We start from the raw sequence: 18,538 nt of genomic DNA on the forward strand, positions 1-18,538 counted from the left end.
ACTTGCTACTTGGTCCATTAAAATGTTACATTTGCTGAACATTTGTTAGAGGACGGATTTTATTAATGGGACATGCAGCGAGGGCGGCGAAAGCGATTTGCTACAAAATATGTCTTTACAACTTTTTGTACGATGGATAGGTTAGGTGATATAGCCAAAAACATGTTTATTGTTTTCACCCCTTTTTCCAAGATGGCGGCCGGGGGACAAGGGCGCCAACCCCACAAACTTGGGTTTAAGCTTGTATTGACCCCCCCCCTACATGTGCCATAAATAAAATTGCTTCCTCTAACAAATGTTAAGTTGGCCCTCAAATTGTAACATTTCAATGGACCAACTAATGAAGAGTGGAATCCCTGTTTACTGTTGCAAGTTTTAATAGGTATTTTGATAACCTTTGACATTAAAGAGATTATAAGTTCATGAAATGTGTGACTGTGCCATTTTTAGTGTTTTCTTATCGCATAACCGTTGAGAAGTAGTTGGCATTTACGAAATTTAAATAACAGATGCCGAAATTTAAATTTCATTTTTTTTTAATTGATACGCTTTAATACCTACTTTAATTTACATATTTATACAGAACTCTGCTATTAGTGCCTGTACTCGGTAGTCGCAAGATGTCTTTTTTGTGGCTTTTATTGATAATTCAAGCTTTATCAGTGCAGTGTATGTTTTACCGGTATCCAAAACTAAATCTCACAGAGCCAGATGGTGGAGATCCTGGATCACCATTGTTTTTGACGCAGTATGTTGAAAGTGGTAATATAACGGAAGGTCGACGACTCGCTCGAGTTGAATTCACAGAAGCTTTACGTATTAAGAGTTATTCCGGATTCTTTACTGTCAACAAGAAATATGATTCAAATCAATTTTTCTGGTACTTCCCAGCCATGGTACCAAATAATAAGGATGCGCCAGTTATCGTGTGGCTTCAAGGAGGTCCCGGAGCATCCTCCCTTTATGGACTTTTTACTGAAAATGGCCCGCTAAGAGTTCGAGATGGTAAATTTGAAAGACGTAAATATAACTGGGCTCTTAGTCACCACATAATCTATATAGATAATCCTGTTGGCACAGGCTTTAGCTTTACAAAGGATCCTAAAGGCTATTGTACAGACCAGACTCAAGTTGGTGAGGACCTGTATAATACTCTAATACAGTTCTTTCAGCTCTTTCCAGAACTACAGAAAAACAAATTCTTTATAACTGGAGAGTCCTATGCTGGTAAATATGTTCCAGCATTGGCTTACACTATTCATAAAAAAAACCAGAATGCGCAATTAAAAATTAATCTTAAAGCTATTGCTATAGGAAATGGCTTGAGTGACCCCGAACATCAATTGTTGTACAGTAAGTATTTATATCAAATTGGTTTGTTAGATTGGAACCAAGCTAAGGTATTTGCTGAGTATGAAGACAAAGTCGTCACTCTAATTAAAGAAAAGAAATGGATTCCTGCCTTTGAGGCGTTTGATACTTTGTTAAATGGAGATTTAATTGATGGTAAAAGTTTGTTTTACAACATGACTGGATTTGAGTTTTATTTTAACTTTTTACATACAAAAGATTATTTCACCAAGATGGATTTTGGACCAATGTTACAGAAATCTTCTGTTCGCAAGGAAATCCATGTTGGTGCCCTTCCATTTAACAGTGGAAAAGAGGTTGAAGAACACTTGAAAGCAGATATAATGCAATCTGTTGCTCCATGGATCTCTGAGTTACTTGATCATTACTATGTAGTTGTTTACAATGGTCAAATTGATATTATTGTTGCTTACCCAAATACTCTTAATTACTTAAGAAATCTCAATTTTACTGGTGCAGGTGACTATAAGACTGCTAAAAGGTACCAATGGAAGGTTGATGGTGAGTTGGCTGGTTATGTGAAGCAAGCAGGAAAGCTGGTGGAATTAATGGTTCGAAATGCAGGCCACATGGTGCCTGGAGATCAACCAAAATGGGCTCTTGATATGATCACTCATCTCACTCATGAAAAGATGTTTACTAAGAATACTCTGTAAATAGTTATTTTTCATTCTTGTCAAAGAAGATAATATGTTATGATTATAGATGATAAGTTTATAAGAATATATAAAAATAAATGGTTTATGTAGAAGTATTTGTAATTAGTTAATTCCCTTTGTTTTAAAATTTTGATGAAAAAACCTAAGAAATAAGAATTATATCATGAACAAAACATTTTCTTTACTAATCCTTAAAATTAAGATTTCATTTACCCAAGCACCACCTTAGCTTAAATCAGTCAAAGCTATGCTTTAATACTATTATTTATATTTTTTCCAGTGGTAGGTTTAAACTCAGACTTGCGTTAGAAAGTAATTTTCAATTAATTTTACAACATGACTAAAAGAAAACACAGAAGCAAAATACCAAATGTCAATTTATTTATTGTTGATCATCAAACTTTATTCAAGCAGACATTAGACACATGGTAATGTTTTATAACTAGTCTTAGAATTACTTAAATTAATGCTGGATGTTGTAATTTATCGTCCCTCTATGTAAGTTGACAGTTCTATCTCCTCTGGTAATTCGGTGATATTAACATCAAAACGATCTTGAACTTCATTAAGGATCTTTGCATCATTTTCATCAGAAACCATAGTTATTGCCAAGCCTTTTGTACCAAATCGACCAGCTCTTGCCACTCTGTGTAGGTAAGTATCAGAATCTTCAGGCATGTCATAATTGAACACAATATTAACTCGTTCAATATCCATTCCTCGACCAAATAGATTTGTTGCCACTAATATCCTTTTCTGGAAGTCTTTAAATTGCTGGTAGCGAGAGAGACGTTCATCTTGAGACATGTTTCTGTGAATTCCAATAGCTGGGAAATTTTGGTCAGTTAGTAACTGTGCTAATGCAATACATCTTTGTACAGATTTAACAAAAATTACTACTTGATTAAACTCTAAAACATCAAGTAATTCAAAAAGTTTCTTGTTCTTCTCATTCTCCTTAAGTTTGACATAATGTTGCTGAAGCCCATGCAGTGTGAGTTTAGCCTCATCATCAACATACACTTCCATAGGATCCTGCATGAATTTCTTGCACACAGGGCGTATCTCTTTACTTAGAGTAGCTGAAAACATCATAACTTGCTTTCCATGAGGAGTATTTCTAAATATCTCCTGAACATCTCGTCTCATGTCAAGAGACTCCAACATCTTATCACATTCATCAAGAATGAAGTGTTTCAAATGCTTTAAATTCAGCTTCTTGCTATTGACTAAAGCAAGGATTCGTCCAGGAGTTCCCACAACTATATGAGGGCAAGCAGTTTTAAGCACTTCTTCATCTTTTTGAATTGGCATACCACCAAAAAATACTGACACTTTAACTCCAGCCATGTATTTTGAGAACCGTTCATACTCTTTGCTGATCTGGAAAGCCAGTTCCCTGGTGTGACACATCACGAGAACATAAACATGATTCTCTGATGGTTCGAGTTGTTGCAGCGTTGCCAATACAAACACAGCCGTTTTGCCCATACCGGATTTCGCTTGGCACAAGATGTCCATACCAAGAACGGCCTGGGGAATACACTCATGTTGCACTTCAGACGGATGTTCAAATCCGCAATCAACTATAGCTCGTAAAATTTCCGGCTTGAGCAGGAAATCTCTGAAGCCAGAGCTGTGAATAGATACATAGGACCCTTTAACCTCTTTTTTTGGCGCCGCTTCGGTTGCTCCGTCGGCTGTTTGCTGATCTGCCTGCTCTTCGTCTTCGTAGTCGAGAAGATCGTCGTTATCTGCCATATCTTAGGGTTGGAATATAATACCAACACGAAATTAACAATACTTTTTCGTATTAACACGTGAAATTAGCAAACAATTTTATTTCACAATAATGGCGTCGGTTAAATTAAGAACGCAAGGCTTTAGGCTATGCTTGGAAGTTGGAACCATAGACTCCAAACAACCGTTGACATAAACTATAAAACGTACAGATAAAATATACGACAATCTATTGTCATTATACACTGCGAAAAGGATAATTATTAATTAATCATTGTTTTTGATTGATTGATAAAATTTGCAGGGCTCTTTTAAAGGCTTGTTTTCTGAAAATTGTTTGACTCTTTTTTTCAACAGTACAATTTTATTTGACAAAAGATAAATATTTAAGTTTATGCTTCCAAATAATAAAAAAACTTCTTAAAAGTTTAGGTTCGTATCAGAACCGCCATTTTATGTAACGAGATTTGTGAAAAATCGAGATATATTTATTTATTTTATTTATTTATTTACACTTCGTTGCAAAAAACAATAAATGAAACACAATACAAAAAATTATAAGGGATGCAACGGTCGGCCTTATCGCTAATAAGCGATCTCTTCCAGGCAACCCTAGTTAAAGAGAAAAACTAAAAAAAAAGAAACATGATTTGTGCGAGAAGTGCAGAAACAAATGTTATATTAAGAAATATATATATATTTAGGTATTTTTAGACATCTCTTTAAAATATGATGTCATAGGGAAAACAACAGGTTCTATTCTAAAATACGCGAACTTCACTAATCTGTTTCTAACTATTTTTATTAATTTCTTGATGAATAACAGAAACCTTTCATTGATTTATTAATATTGTAATATACTATTAACATCATGAATCTTCTTCATCCTTTTCATAACATATGAGAAAATCTTACACAAAGATCGTACTAGACTAGGACCAGGGGTTAGAATTTTTTTTTATCAACGGGCCAATTAAAAAAAAATTTGGCGGGCCGCACATAAAATACCAATTAATTATAATTTACAAAACTTTACTTATTATAAACATTAGAATATCAAAAAAAATTGTATAGTTACTGAAATTCGTTGATATAAATATATATTGTGCGTATTGAGAAGTATAGGTCTACCAGAATCTGATGGCAAAATTTTTTTTTAAAAATTAGCGATTTTCATATGGCAATAAAAGAAAAATTTCATCTGTCAACTGAAATTTCGAGGAATTGTTTTTGGTTTGCCTTCAAATTTCCTTTAAAATGTGATGAAAATGTCGAAGAAACCTCTTCGATCGCAAGCAAGACATATTGTTTTCAATGTTTATCAAAGAATGCTTGATCAACAAGAAGCAGAACATACACAATCATCGATATTGAGCCATGTGCAAGCGTTGACTGGTTAGTAGGCATGACACGTCTTGATACTTTGGTTTATGGGATTCTTCGTGTGTATTATATTATGTACTTATACTAAACTTTGGTTTATTTCAGGGGTTTCTTATACCACAAATAAACTTGGATAGTTTTGATTTAGAATTGATCAGAAACAAGATAAATGAGTTTTACACTGTTTCTTTCTCTCAAATAGGGATCGATGAATAGCGAAAATCTTGTGAACATGTAATAAAAATTGAAAATAAGTTCATAGAACAAGATCGGTTAATTGAGATGCAGGAGGAAAGGTTTATTATAAATACTGCGTTGAAGACTTTTTTATGGATGTGCAGTATTTGAAACCATTTTCAAGTTCTTAATTAATTAATAAACTCATGAACAGAGTAATTGGAGTTTTCATCTAAATTTCAAACCCCACCCGCCACATTTTCAAAAATTATGATTGGATAAATTTTTATATAATTTGCATATATCATACACAGAATCAGTCGCTATAAGAAAAAAAAAAAGTATCAAAACGTTTTACTCCAATTTCCCCAGTATTGCTAGCGTCAATTTCTTTTTTCCCTATTTGCCATCAGATCCTGGTAGACCTATAGTAACGTTTCCTTTTTCTAAATGTGGAAAGTGAGACACATTATTCTGCACGCGATGTTGTACTATTTTCAAAATTATATTTTGACTTACGGTGTCATAGTTAGAATAAGTTTCGTTTCTAAATTTCACTTTATGGCTTTCAATTCGTAAAAGCAGAATGTTGCCCTGAAAATTTAAAATTTTGCCACGAAGTTGATTTTTTGTAGCTAGAAATTAAACAACACGGTATGGAATGAGTATATTGTTTATTACTGCAATAATTACGCAATTTATTTTAAATAAACAACTACAATAATTACAAATTAGTACATATAAGATGATCACAGATATAAAAATAATAATACTAGAATTGCCATTAGGTAAAAATCTACAAAATCTACACTTGTAAAAACACTACTTGACAAATTATCTATTAGGTACTAAAGAAGGTTATTTGTAATGGGCAGAAATCACGTTGTTAAATAATACTTATCCTAGTTACTTAAAACATCATAAATTGACGAAAGATTGTAATGCTAAGGCCATTTTAAACAGATTATAAAAAATCTGACACATCAACGTGTAATTTAAATTTACTACTTCAGATTAATCGTTAAATGTGAAAAATAACACGTACTAGTGACTAGCCTGCGCCTAGCGTGGATACACGAGAAACTAAAAAAAATATATCAGTCATATCAGTTTGTAGATCGTGAATGAATTTTCTATAAAAAAATTCAATTCTGTTTTCCAGATCATTTAACTTAGCTATCCAACTGAGCTATGAATGTAGATAATCTTTAGCGACTATATAGTAGAATAAGGATCAATTTAACAAAAGTTCATAAATAAAACAATTAATTGTTTAATTAAAATTTCAATTTTAATATGCGGGTTTTAAATGCGTTTTGGAAAGCATTCACGCATTATTTAATTTGAATAGGTGAAAACACGGTCTAATTTAAAGCGTGTCTCTGCCGAGATGTTTTCATGGATTTTTAACAAAGCTATTGGTATCGTGTTTTGTTTCGCATAATCCCATACAGGGTGTATAACAATTCAATTTTGAAGTAACGATAATTATAATGTGTATCGTTCAGTAATTAATTGTCAAAGTCAATATCATAAACAATTTATCTCAAGGTAAAAATATAAAACCTAGTCCAATATAACGTCATAGATATTAAATGTTTCACAGATCTCGAGCTTCGGGAATTTTGTGGCTAAAACTCAGAAAGAGAACCGTCGTGGGATTTGAAGTTACAGCTGTGATAAATTATGTTTCTTTGTTATGTTGACCAGAGTATTATGTCATTGTATTTCGATAGTTATAATAAAAAGAATATATTTGTGAATAAATATAAACACAAACATGAGTTCACGTAACGGCCGCACCGCACCGGTTCACACGCACAGACTACAAAGTACAAACAATCGCAAAATAAAACCGATTAATTTGATTGAACCATACGCATTCGATTAGCCCTTAGCACGAATTAAAATCGAAAAGTTAAGCAATATATACTAAAAATTGTTTGAAAAACCTAATCAGCGCTCCATGGCCGTATTTAAAACTAAACGGACATACACAGTTTCAATATAATTCATGTATTATAGAAATTGTTTGGAAAATGTATACACGTTCGAACTATCAAAACATATTATGTTTTGATAGAATTAAGTCGTATCGAAGTATATTTGACGAAACTCTTTTCAAGTTAGCCGTAAAAACCTTTTTTGGTCTTTAAAATTTCATTCACGTTCTATTATACTTAGTACAGATTCTGGGTTACTAAACTAAAACAATTAAATATAAAGCCATTATATTTAACATTTATCACTATAGGGTTTCAAAGGTTTAAACTCGGCGTTGCCACTTAAGAAAGCATCGACAAAATTCTGTACTGAATCTGTGGTAATTTCGTCCCCAAACTTCATGGTCACCATGCGTTGTTTTGGGAAATCGATAGCTGTTAACATGGGCACCGCGTCGTCTAAGCCTATGTGTTCCCTGATCATATCAGCACTATCCGATCCTTCTATTCCTATAAAAAACATTACGTGTTTGAAGGATTTCTTCTTGATTTTGGACGATTTTGTTGTCGAATAATCGAAGTCCATACTTTCGTCATCGGAAGAGTTTTGGTAGGGACAAAAGCCGGGATATTGGATGCTGCATTCTTCGTAGTATGATTCCGCTGCCGGCATTAGTACTGATTCGGCGAATTCGATTTCGGAGTCCTCGTCGTCTGCAATAAAAAACTAATTATTTTTTATTTATAACAATACATTTAATAGAAATTTCACATAAGCAGATTAACATAGGTAGTTTTAATCAACAATGCTTTATTTTAGTGCAATAACTCCAGTAGCCGTATCTGCATTTTTACATCTCACTGATATTAACTTTTCCCTTTATTTCGTCTCTAACCTAGTATTGTTTCAACTAAGGCCTTGAAAAAGTCTTTTTATTATCAACGAGTAGTTCTAGCAGGGGTAACATATGTGTGATTTCACAAACTTAACAAAAAAGGACGATAAATGAATATTGTTACATAAGTAACACATTTCATTGTACTGAAGTATTAGTTCTTATTCCAAATAATATATGTAAGTATCGTGAATTTATATTTATTGATTTCCGTGTCTTTATTATGATAAAAATTCCTTATTACGTTAGTGTTAAAAAAGCAAAGAAACCTGTTTGAACTAATAAATAAACTATATCTAAAGAATGTAAAGATTCCTGCAGTTTTAACAGGATTACATTAATTGTATCCTATTTCGTTTACAAATTAAATTACCGCTAATGTTTCATTCATAATAACATGAAATTAACCAAGACAAGCTTCTTACCGATAAATAAAACCACTGCTGGATGCCGTGCCATCTTCAGCAACGCCTGTTCCGTCAACACAGACACTGCTCGTTGGCCCCACGGGAAATTCTGCAAGATTTTAATCGTATTTTAATATATTAGTCCATAATGATGGCTAAAGTATTTTAAGATAATGTACGTAAACAAATGCGTTAAAACGCTGTTTTTAATCGTCCATACAAATTTAAAAAACAAAGCTGCGAGCTGCGTTAAACGCGGGGCAATAGACATCGACATAGTTGGTATTTTAACCGTCATAGTATGAGTTGTATGTTGTACATATTTTATCAATGCAGTGATCGTAGTAATTCAGTATTTAAATACAATTTCAATTTCCAAATTTTCAAATTTAATAATTTTCTGGTTGAATTATTTTAATTTAACTATACCGTATAGCGAAGTTGGTAAGGCTAAAAATACGTCCGTATGAACTACGGTCTAAGAACTATTAAAACATATTTTTAAAATCACATGAGTTTTGTAATTTATAAAGGTATGTTACGTATTGCAACTCACCAAGCCTGTAGGATCAGCCGCCAAATGCTGCCTGCCATTTGACGTCAGTAATTTTCCGACAGCATCAGTGATCACCAGCGCAGGGATACCAGCCACTCCAAGTGCAGCAGGTAACGCTGTTCGTGCTTCGGTCGCTGACCAGGGCACAGCTAGGGCACCCCCCGCGGCTACTGATGCTACTGTACGCTTGAATGATTGTTCTGATCTGTGAATAGGAAAATAGGATTTTTGAAGTTATACTTCTATAGGCGCGTTATGAAAAATTGATGAGAGTGAAATTTTACAATCCGCGCACCGTGACACAAAATTAACAGAATGATGCCCACGGAAGATGCTACGACATTGGACATAATGTAAAAACAACATTCGCATAAAAATAGAATTTATGTTACACTTAATGTAAGAGAATAATCATAAATATTTATTTAGTTAATTTTTCAAAATATGAAAACTGAACTTTATTGACTATAATCACTCCTTTTCCAGTCTTTGATTATTTAATTGTAATTAATTATTTGCACACAATCAAAAACTATTTTTAATAATGCCAAAGAAGTATAACTTCTTACGCGCGTACATAAGTACACGCACCCTTTTTTTATGTTTTCAACTGGTAATCGTCATGTTCCTTATCAATTTATCAGTGGTCGTAGCACACTTAATAGCCATATAGTACCTCAAATAACATTGTTCTTACTACTTTATAAAACTCTGGGTTGAGTTTGTTATTTGATATATGAACTCACAGATACAATATAATCTTAATTAATCGTTATTTTTTTGGGTTGAAATTCTATCTAAAGTTTTCTAACTGAAAGCGTTTATTTGAGTCTCTTTGAGCATCCATCTTTATGTATTTATTACCTCATTTGAAAATTATACATTACGTATGTGTAATTGTTAAATATTATTGGTAATACTTATTGAGGATCATAGCGACAATTCTTATATATGGAGTGGTATAGGAAAAAAATATTAGCAAAAAATAAGTATTCCTTTCTAACAGAGAAATGAAATAAGTATTACTTTGGAGGAGAACTTAACCCTTTAGTAAAAAATATATTAATGTAGGTGTATCTTTTTAAAGAATAAATGAGGCTTAATTATTATTATAACCATCGACCAATATCTGTCAACATTTCTTACTATTAAAAGACCTCTCAGAACAATCCACTCCATACAATTCAACAACGGTAACTATGCCAGCGACCCGTTCAACGGAAATACGGTTTACTTTATCCCATCATTATTTCTTTCTATATTATCCGTATCGCAAAGTTTTAACATTCGAAGTTAGTTTGACCACAAAGTTATCCCATTAGACTAGATAATAGTAATTAGTACGTATCTGATACAGATTCCACATATACAGCAGTCTTGAGCTACGTGTTAGATATTGATTGCTATATAAAGGTATATTCATATAGAATAGGATACATATAGCGTCTGTTTAAGTCCTATTCCTGCCGACCGGAAACATTTAATTCTTCGACGAGAATAGAACTCAGGACTTTTGGTTTTATTGCTATTTTATAGAATAAATGATCACTCAGATGTTCAATAGCCGGAAAGTTTTATCAATATTACTAGTAGACTCGGCCAAGCGTTGCTGTGGCTAAGATTTTTGTTGTTTTACATAGTAGTAAACTATTCAAGAGAAACGGCAGGAGAATACCAATCCACCATGCTTTTTTGGTGGTTACGCCATTAAATTGTAGCTTATGTGAAACGTTGGTACTTTCAACACAGCGCCATCTGTTAGAATTGTGACTATCAAATAATAAACGAATGTTTTGCAATAAAATAATATTGCGGGTATAAATGGAGATGTAAGCTATCCTATCTTTTAAGTTGGATCAAACTACACACGGTGTGCAAATTTGATTGATATCGGTTCGGTAGTTTAGGAGTCCATCGCGGACAAACAACGTGACACGTAATTTATATATTAAAGGCTTGTCACTTCTGACGATTGCATTTGGCTGATATTTTTTATGAAATAGGCGTAAAGAGAGTAGGCAGGTAACAATGAAGGTAATTATCGGCTCGCAAGTGCGTTATCGGAGTTTAAAGGAGAGTTTTTTTTCTTTTCTTGAAGGTCCCTAATATACGACATACGAATCGTCGACGACCAATCCCTCTCCTAGCGGCTTGATCCTTTGGCGTTGCGTAGAGATGTGGGGTCACTCTGCATCTTCCACCGCATTTACTATCGAGAGTGTTCAGAGGAGTTGTTCGGATTAATACAGAGTGTCCAAGGGCGGCGACGGTATCACTTAACATCAGGTGAGCCTCCTGCCCATTAGCCCCGGTTCTATAAAAAAAACGACAAAAAAAAGTAGCGGTGCGCTTTCGATAGAAAGCCAAATGGGACGTTTGAAAACAACCCATCTCCTCATATATTATCCCTCTTATATGTGTACGCTTTTTCGTATAGGAACATCAACACTATTAAAAAAGCGGCTTTTATTAGTATTTACCCTATTTGTTATAACGACGAAAGTTATGAGTGCTTGTTCGTAAATTATAATGGAAAACTTTATAATCGTTGTAAGTAGTTTGTTATTCGAGCACAGCAATTTGTTTTTCCGTTGAAATTGGTTGAGGGAGAATTGTGTAAGTTCTGGCCAATTTGGAAGTTGCGTAAATTGCCTGGTATATAGCTATACGTGAATATTGTCTGTATTTTTTTTATTGGGCTTTCAATGCAGTTTCTGGCCTTTAATTGTGATGAAATTATATAAATTATGTTTCGTACTTTACTTATAATCTCTCAAACTTTTGTAAATGAATATTAAGAAGTTGTAAACATTAAAAAAAATGAAAATTGAAATTGACAAAAAAAGTTATGGAGCTGGGACACAGCTATTTTTTATATAAAAGGGTTCACAAATCTTAAATCGTACATTGTTTTAAATGAATATACACATTTTATTTTATATTAATAAAGGCTTTCTTATTTCTATTCTTAATGCTCAAAAATTTAATATGGTAAAAACTTGCCTTGACTTAGAAAATCTGTTTCAGTCAACAGCTAAAAAAACGAAAATTAAAACAAATTTAAAAAGTTTGGTACCTGTGGCAGTGTACCTTTAACGCTGGCAGAAATCTCGCTGAATTCACATTGTGTTTAATTCAATTCAAATTATACATTGATATTGGTTTTCCGTTATTGTGTTTGTTAGATACCTATGAATGGGCTTAAAAAAGTAAATAATACATCTAAATCAATTTTAGAAAAAAATAATGACCCACTAATTTATTTCTAACACACAAATATACAGTATTAAGAATAATTAGTACTAAGATTACCACAGCAACCGCAATATTCTCTTTGGTTTACGAGACTACCAAACATTTTAATAAGCTTGTATATTTGTTTATGCACTCGTTTAAGCTTGTTTATCCGAGAAGTTTTATTTAAATGAAATAGTTGTGAAGCGCATTCATACTCTTACGTGTAAACAAGTATGTTATCCAAGATACCAATCTATATACCAATATCAAAGTAAAAGTATTAGCTTGAGCATAAACAACGAAGGAACAAAATAACTTAAATTCAAACATAGTATAGTGTAGTAAAACATTTCCTCTAAATCGAGAAGGCTACGGCGCGGAACAAAGGATTTCCCCGCCATTCGGGCTACAATATTTTTGGCAGCAAATCTACGAGAATGTAATGGCTGATACGTTTCCCGCCATAAATCTCCCGACATTAGGGCGGGGGCTGTGAGACCCTGATAAGCTTATAACATGAAAATCATAAAGATATAAGTTATGGCGGAAAAGTTATTCAATAGTGTCGCAGATAGTGGGATTGAGTCGGGAATATTTTCGTATTTCAATTTTATGTCATACGAGTTGCAAGAAAAATAATTTGATCATATTGGCTTCGCACGCGTAACCGTGATCTGTGAACCGTGATCCGTAATAATTCTAGATAATGCTAAACGCGGTGAAGAACTCGTATATAATTAATATAAAAGTTTGACATGCTGTCCCTTACTTATTTGTATGTATTATCTCTACAACGTTTCTCTAGAATTCAATCATATTATATCTTTTATTGTTAAGGTAGCGTTCGTAGGAAACGTTTACGTTTGACTGTTTTCGTCTACTACATAAATGTCTTTTATTTTTTCCCAATATCACAAATAACGTAGCTTTCTATTGGTAAAAGAGTTTACAAAATCCGTTAAGAAGATCCACATTTACGCTTTACAATCGAAACATATACATATAATCAATTGTATATTTTAGGGTAAATAAAAAGCTCATTCTATGAGAATGTATCACGACGATGGTAATCTCTTGGTAGGTGATGAAAAACTATTTTAGATATTTGCGTGTATCTATTAAATTAAATATATAAAAGTTCATTTCCAAAGAGATTTATATCACTGAAGTGTGTATATGTATAAGTCCTAATAAACGAATTCTTGAAAGGCTCAATCAAGAATGTACATAAAATCCGGGTAAATAGGTAATAAAAAAGGTCATATTGTAATTCGGCTTTACCCGGCGTGACCCTACTTTATTGAAACGATAAATTCTGCTATTCATCAGTTACTTAGTTATACAAATGGATTTTTTATTATAATCAGACTCTCTTGTATTTTCCTGAGTTATTAAAACCGCGGTTATAAATGTACAAAGTAAATATTCTATATTAGTTGTTCTCAAATACTGCCGGTTTAAAACTGACTTCAATTACTAATCTATATATATAAAAGAAAGTCGTGTTTGTTACAACACTTATAACTCGAGAACGGCGGGACCGATTGCCATAGTTTTTGATTTGTTGGATTTGTTTCCGTCCCGAATAGCAGAATAAGCAATAAAATATCGGATAAGTTATCGAATAACAATAAATTAATTAATTAATTTTACGAATGCAAAAACCATATGGTGCCATCTGTTGACAAAACAACGCATCATTTTACGTCGAATTCGTGTCAGTTCAAGAAATTCCGAACTTGAGGTAAATGAGGAGATGCATAACCAGGCTTTGATCTTGATCGAAAACATGTGTTACCTCATCAAAAAATGTTGTAAAGCAGAAAGTGCTTTAACATGCAGTATCGCAATATTGGCGATAGAGAGAAGAGGCCGAATGTGTAAAACTGCCATTCTTCTTTTGCAATGGCAAGCAATAAAACATTTCTCTATTTGAAAAAAAAAGTTATCACCTTAATGAAATTCTAAAATAAGTTTAACTAAAGTAACAACGATATTATTATTAAGGCGAAACGAAGTTAGCCGGGTCAGCTAGTATCATATAAATATGATATTCATATCAATGTAAGAAAACGTATTTGTTTAAACGTATTTGCCCCAAAATAGTAGTAATTTATTTTCTGCACCTTACTATTTGGCTATAAAAATATCCATTAAGTTAATTGTTTGTAGAGTTTTTGACACAAACGGCAAACGATTTTTCATTTAATGAAAAGTAAAATTTCATCCTGCCTAAATAGTGTACACTACTCTGGCGAAGAAGGGCGTAATAAGAATAGCGTAGAGTCTGATGATATGATATCTTGAGGGTCTTAGCTATTTTGATCAACTTCACTTTTCAGTTATACAAAATTATTTTGTGGACTTTTGTCAGGTTTATGTGTAAGGCCCAGCACACATGGTGAAACGCAACTGCAACGAAACTGCAACTACTAGTTACTTTTGAGTTTCATTTGAGTTTATGCCATAGATACCTTTGAGAGACAACACACGTCGCAACTAGTTTGAAACCGGTTTGAAACGCGTTGCAGGAACTCGTGTCGGATTTGGTTCTGTCTGGTCTAAAAATCGGAATGATTGTGACTAATTTCATCATATTTAGGTTGCGGCGTGTGTGGAAAACGTTTGAAACTGGTTTCAAACCTATAATTTCAAAAGGGTTTCGTTGCAGTTGCGTTTCACCATGTGTGCTGGACCGTCCACTGCGTTTATCTCCTCGGTGCTCATTTTTCCTCGTTTAAACTCAGTTACTCACTTCTTAACGGTTGATTTTTCTGGTGCAGTCCGAATAATGTTTATCAAGCTAAGCCTTGGCTTAAATAGTAGTTTTCGCCAAAACGAAATGCTTTATTAATACACTAAATTCCTTTGTCCATCCATTTTTTTAAACAAACAAAACTTTGGTAACATCCAATTAATCCAATTGATATTCATCCTTTAAAATAACAGTCCTTATTTTTCAACCAATTTATCAAATTCTATTGAAGTCTTCGGTAGTCCTTTTAACATTAATTAAAGATCAGTTTGAATTAAAAAATATGAATTGATGAGTCGCAGATATGAATGATTGCAGAACATCGTTTTTGCTCTTTTAAATTAAATCGCAATCAAAAGGCCTAGAAGCCGCTGACTCTTTTATACAAAATTAAATTTCTTGCCATTTACATTTTGTGACATTATTCAAATATTCTTTCAATTCAATATTCTTTCTATTTGGTAAACTTTTGATCTTTTGTAAACTACTACTACTAATGTATATAATTTTTGAAAATGACAGATTAATATCGCACGTTATTTTTTGTTATATTTTATTTTCTTCGGCGGGTATTTGCAATCAGCTTTAAAGTGCCCTGTAAACGATCAAATTTGCTTGACAAACTTGTTTGTCAAACTTCACGTTTTCATCAAACAATAGCTTAGACGATCAAACCAAATATCTATCAAATTTGTTAAATTTCTAGTAGATTCTCCTTTCGTGACGTGACGTCGCCGTGCCGAGCGCGAGTAATTCAGATGACGCATTTTTGGCATTGACTCTAGCACTGTGTAGTGTGTATCAAGACAAAAAAAAGAAGACGATGGAGTCGAGAATGGTTGAAATTAAGAGATAAATACGAGAATTTGCTACGGCAAATATTGCGCACTGAACCTAAAGACTACGCAAACTTCCTGCGCATGGACCATAAAACTTTTGAAGATTTACTGACTATACTCCATCCTCGTATTGAAAAAAAAGGACACAGTTATGCGGAAATCTATACCAGCTTCTCAAAGGTTATCAATAACTTTGAGGTATCTGGCTAGCAGCGATGATTTCGAAGACTTAAAATTTCAAGCCTGCGTTGCACCTCGAACATTGAGCAACATTATCATTGAAACTTGTGAAGCAATAAATAAAATAAAATAAAATAAAAAGCCTTTTATTTCTTGCTAAAAGATATACAAAATAACATAGGTTTACTAAAAATAAAAAAAAAATCACGATAAACAGATATGAAATGCAACATAAATTCTATGTTAGTAATATTGACACTCATATTGTCACTGAGCGTAGCGTCCTCCATGATGTCAATACAACGAGTGAGATCTTGTTTCAAACTCGACATCAATCCAGATTTTCATCAAACACGACAAACACGTAGATTGTTTGACAAACGCGTCAAACACAGCAGTACACTATCAAATAATTTGACAAACACGTAAAATTTGACAAACAATTTGATCGTTTACAGGGCACTTTAGGCTGTGAGTGAATCTGTGCTGTTTTGCTGTCATGTGGAGTAGCTTCCCATTGGAAGCATATACTCATCTACTGCCTAGAGCTACTGCTGGTCTTCTAGCTCTAGACTGTCGGTCTTCTAGCCAGCTAGATATATAGGTTTTGTTTTATAAGAAACGCCTTGTGTCATCTAACAAATAATTTTGTGGAGAATGTTTGCTCTGCGCTTCGTAGGACCTAAAGGATCCTCGACCAGTCTAAACACTGTCTGGACGGCCCTAGTGTTTATTTTTTTAAATATTTTATCTATATCTATCACTGTTGGCCCGAGAGGCCATGACAAGCTCAAACTCAAAATATCTTTAATCATATAGGTAAACAAGTACACTTATGAATCGTCAAAAAGAAGTTAAATTAATTGTAAATTTACATTTAATACCAGTTCGCAAGTCAAGAGCGTAGAGCGGGTAAGAAGAACTGGCAAGAAACTTCTGACTGACAGCTCAGCTCGGGCTGTTTAGGCGAGCGTAGCTGGGCTGGAATAGGCATTTCCCGCGAATAGCGCAAGGTCGTCTTCTGCGAGACTCGGATTTCGGCTTATAAAAAAAAGTGCCTGTGCCTAGGTTCGAAAAGATAAATAATATATCCTTAATCGAAATAACTTCGTTAGCGCGATTCAGGGTATGTCGTCATCGTGCTGTTTGTAGTCTCGGATTTTAGGTACATAATGCGTCATCGCGTTAGGTCTTGAGCCTGGTATTTGACCTCGCTCCAAGTCTTTCCGGCCTTTCTCTTTGCCTCATCTGCAACTGTACGACGCCAGGTTGGCTGGAACGGCCACGCTTCCGCTTTATTTGCGGGTTCCAATCAAGCACTTGGGGATATGATTGGAATCCCTGGGAGTGTATGCCTATCCATTTCCATTTGTGTCGCTGGATCTGCTGGCTAATCCGGGTTTCTCGGAAGCGCTGCCAGAGTTGCTCGTTAGAGATCTTCTCAGGCCAGCAGATGCCCAGAATATGGCGAAGACAGCGGTTGACGAAGACTTGGAGTCGATGCGAGATGTCTTTAGTGACCTTCCACGTTTCACAGCCATAGAGCGCACACATTCCGCTATAATATATGCCCCCATTGAAATGCGCATTAATTCTTTACGTTTACGTCTGGCCTTTTATTGTATGTTTCAAAAGAGACAGAAACAAGTTGGAACCGAAACATTTCAAGCTTTTCTCGTGTTTCACGATTGTATCTCAATTCAGGAGGATGCCTGAAGGAAAATATTTCAATCAAAACGGTACAAAGGTTTTAATCTCAGAAGTATGAAAGCGAGTCTGCCTATCAGGTGGTTGGGGTTTACAATGAAAACATGGCGCTAGTTACAGCGATGAGCGGAGAAGCTATTTGGAATACAAGAACACATTGGTATCAAGACTTATATATAAAATTATTTTGAAAATTGATTTGTGTACGAAACGGATAGTTTTAAATACATCATTAATATCCGTACATAATGACGGTGTTTCATGGTGACGAATGAAGTTAATGCTTTATTAATATGATGCGGTGGTACTTAAATTAATCAAGTATTTTTTTGTTGGAAAATAAAACTTATTGCATACTTGAATTGAACATAATAAAATAGTCCGAAATGTATTTGCGTGTTGTTTACGCCCTTGATTTAAGAACTGGCAGTAAATGTAAAATTAGAAGCATTTCACGTATATATGTATATTTTACGTATACATTGTGTTACCTATATAAATAAATGATTTTGACTTTTGAGGTTTTTTTATTTTTAAATAAAGAACCCGCTAAATACATGTTAATTACTTAATCCCAGTCAATCAGTCGTAGTGTTACGGTGTGATAACGTTGTGACAACCTCGGTTGCTGCACCGATAATTTATAACTCCCAATAGCGAAACCAACCACGATGTTATCGTGACATCG

General features: G+C 33.9%; 3 protein-coding genes and 1 long non-coding RNA gene across 4 annotated transcripts in view; 2 read left to right on the top strand and 2 right to left on the bottom strand.

Annotated features, from left to right (window-relative positions):
• The first annotated feature begins 344 nt into the window (after positions 1-344).
• On the top strand, positions 345-2,122 carry LOC125058090 (venom serine carboxypeptidase). The gene has a single exon (XM_047662132.1). It carries the CDS (start codon positions 621-623, stop codon positions 2,025-2,027), a length of 1,407 nt encoding a protein of 468 aa, XP_047518088.1. The 5' UTR covers positions 345-620; the 3' UTR covers positions 2,028-2,122.
• Positions 2,123-2,389: 267 nt separating this feature from the next.
• On the bottom strand, positions 2,390-3,943 carry LOC125058811 (ATP-dependent RNA helicase WM6). The gene has a single exon (XM_047662961.1). It carries the CDS (start codon positions 3,789-3,791, stop codon positions 2,514-2,516), a length of 1,278 nt encoding a protein of 425 aa, XP_047518917.1. The 5' UTR covers positions 3,792-3,943; the 3' UTR covers positions 2,390-2,513.
• A 949-nt stretch (positions 3,944-4,892) lies between these two features.
• Positions 4,893-5,549, top strand: LOC125060958. Its single transcript, XR_007118948.1, has 2 exons — positions 4,893-5,165; positions 5,259-5,549. It is a non-coding gene; the product is annotated as an uncharacterized LOC125060958 (long non-coding RNA).
• Positions 5,550-6,016: 467 nt separating this feature from the next.
• Positions 6,017-18,538, bottom strand: part of LOC125061143 (nucleoredoxin-like) — a 43,105-nt gene continuing 30,583 nt past the window's right edge. The window contains exons 4-6 of the mRNA XM_047666371.1: positions 9,133-9,337; positions 8,595-8,685; positions 6,017-7,987 (exon numbers count right to left, since the gene is read on the bottom strand). Of these exons, the coding sequence (XP_047522327.1) occupies positions 7,566-7,987; positions 8,595-8,685; positions 9,133-9,337 (718 nt within the window). The 3' untranslated portion in view covers positions 6,017-7,565. The remainder of the gene's footprint in view (positions 7,988-8,594; positions 8,686-9,132; positions 9,338-18,538) is intronic.

This window comes from Pieris napi, chromosome 2 (assembly GCF_905475465.1).
Source record: "Pieris napi chromosome 2, ilPieNapi1.2, whole genome shotgun sequence".
Classification (NCBI taxonomy): domain Eukaryota; kingdom Metazoa; phylum Arthropoda; class Insecta; order Lepidoptera; family Pieridae; genus Pieris; species Pieris napi.

What these genes read in the sequence shown, in the direction of transcription:
- LOC125058811 (XM_047662961.1), bottom strand. Translation starts at nt 3,791, where the DNA reads ATGGCAGATAACGACGATCTTCTCGACTACGAAGACGAAGAGCAGGCA.
- LOC125058090 (XM_047662132.1), top strand. Translation starts at nt 621, where the DNA reads ATGTCTTTTTTGTGGCTTTTATTGATAATTCAAGCTTTATCAGTGCAG.